This window comes from Octopus bimaculoides, chromosome 1, assembly GCF_001194135.2.
Source record: "Octopus bimaculoides isolate UCB-OBI-ISO-001 chromosome 1, ASM119413v2, whole genome shotgun sequence".
In the NCBI taxonomy this organism is placed as follows: domain Eukaryota; kingdom Metazoa; phylum Mollusca; class Cephalopoda; order Octopoda; family Octopodidae; genus Octopus; species Octopus bimaculoides.
In genome coordinates, this window is record NC_068981.1 from 183,931,347 (window position 1) to 183,933,696 (window position 2,350).

The window sequence follows — 2,350 nt, forward strand, 5'->3', positions numbered from 1 at the left end:
TTTCACATTCGTCTATCACCCCTTCCTTTCTCTCATTGCTATTACTTTCTCTTACTCGCTCTCAGTCAGAGCAATTACTCTCACTACTTCTCCTTCACTGAATTACGATTTTCTCTCCTCCTCCTCCGCATCCGGCTTGATTCTGGACAAATATATAAAAACACTACACTCATTATTATATTAGGAGATATCTGAGTGACTGCACTCTCGCTCACACTTACTATAAAACTCAAATATTCACACAGAGAAAAAGATAGTCTTTTTCTCCTTTTTTTTTTTTATCTTTTACTTATTCCAGCGGCCATGCTGGGGTACCACCTTGAATAATTTTTAGTCAAATAACTCAATCCCAGTCCTTTCTTTTCTTTTCTTTGTAAAGCCTGTTACTTATTCTATCAACCTCTTTTGCCAAACTGCAGCCACACTTGGAATTTGCATCACCAGTCTGGAACCCCTATCTTTCTCAGGACATTGACTTCCTGGGAACTGTTCAGACGTGCAACCAAGCAGATACCCTCCATCAGGCATCTACCATACTCTGAGCACCTTGCTTCTCTGGGCAGAGATTCAATGAAGTTCCGACATCTGGCAACTGACTTGGTTAATAATTTTGTGAGTGTTTACCATCGTGCCAACAACCACCTTGAGCTCCATGTGTCTAACACACATGGGCATGCTTAGAAAGCCAGAAAACAGCACAGCTCCCATGGAGCTGAAGCATGGAACAAACTACCCGCATCAGTTGTTAGTTGTCGAGACATTGCATCCTTTAAAACCTCCATGCTTCCTGAAATTCACCACCACACCTGATAACCACCCCTCCATATGCATGTACACATGTATATCATGACTCTTACATTGTTCACTTTCCTGACTTTTGTACATAATTCTATGTTCTGCACCTTTGATGAGTTGTAGTGCACCTGAGCACTATACACAATAATTTCATTATTATGGAGATGTAAACAAACAAACAGTGGTTGTCAAGTGGTGGTGGGGGATAAACATATACGAGGGGGTACTGGAAAGTTCTTGGCTTTGAGGGTATTGTGAATGACCTGGTTGGAGGCCCAACCTTCTGAGTTATTTTATAGATCTTAGAAAAACTGATGGACTGCTGCAATAAGTGTGTGAATCTGAGAGGGGAATATGTTAAATAAAATCATAATTTCCTGTACTTTCATTTATCCAAAGCCAGGAACTTTTCAGCATCCCCTTGTATATATACGACATTCCATCTACCAAATCCACTTGCAAGGCTTTGGTTGGCCTGAGGCTATATAACGAGAGATGCTTGCCCAAGGTGCCATGCAATGGGACTGAACCCAGAACCATGTGGTTGGGAAGCAAACTTCTTACCACATACCCACCTTTCCCCATTTTGTTTAATATTGTTTTCCCATACAATCATAAAAATAAAAATTCTCAAACTTTATTCTCATCTCTCTGAAAGGAAAATATTTTTAAAAATTGTGAGAAAAATCTCAGTGTTTTATGTGCAGAGAACTAGCTTGATTCTTATTGTTGCTAGTGACCTTTCCTTGCTTGTCTAAAGTGTGAACGTAATGCTGTATTAAATGACAGGCTCAAAATATGACAAGGTGGAAGACTTATTTACAAGTTAGTTTATAACTTCAGTTCATATCCACTACAGACATTTTGCTGTCTCTCTCTCTAGCCAAGACACTTAATTCCACATGCACCAGATCACTTGTCTCAGACCTGGACCCTTGTGTCTCACTTTACTCTTCCACCTGGGCTCCCAAACAACAAAAAAAAAGATAGTTGCCCGTACAGCTCAAGGGTCACAATTGCAGGCAAACTAATGGACAAAATCGGCTGCATTTTCTACGTGTGTTGTTCATAACTGCTTTACCAGGAATCTAGCAGAGGTGACATTTAGCCTATTCCTGCAACGGCGGGAATACAGTAGGACAGGTTCAATCCAGATACTAACAATAGAAATACTTTAGAAATGTTACATGAAATAGGCTGGCATCTTATCCCTAACAGATTTATCTGGGCATCCAGCTGTAGAAACTCTGCCAAATCAGATTGGAGCCTGGTGTTGCCATCCGGTTTCACCAGTCCTCGGTCAAATCGTCCAACCCATGCTAGCATGGAAAGCGGACGTTAAACGATGATGATGATGAAACTGAAGTAGGTCTGCTTTGGCCCTTATAGATTCTACAAAGGTTTCTGATTTCCGAAGATTTTTTTTTTTCTTTTTCCCTAAACAACATAATACAGACAATGTTTCATAATATTCAATTTAATATTGCTTTAGGAATAATCTTTGGTTTTTATTTCTTCAGCTATTCCTGATCAAACATTAAATTATATAAAACAT

General features: G+C 39.6%; 1 protein-coding gene across 1 annotated transcript in view; it reads left to right on the forward strand.

The window, feature by feature from the left end:
• LOC106879320 (coiled-coil domain-containing protein 85C-A) overlaps positions 1 to 2,350 on the forward strand; it is a 42,039-nt gene that overhangs the window by 30,478 nt on the left and 9,211 nt on the right. The window contains exon 4 of the mRNA XM_052972834.1: positions 2,316 to 2,344. Within this exon, the coding sequence (XP_052828794.1) occupies positions 2,316 to 2,344 (29 nt within the window). The remainder of the gene's footprint in view (positions 1 to 2,315; positions 2,345 to 2,350) is intronic.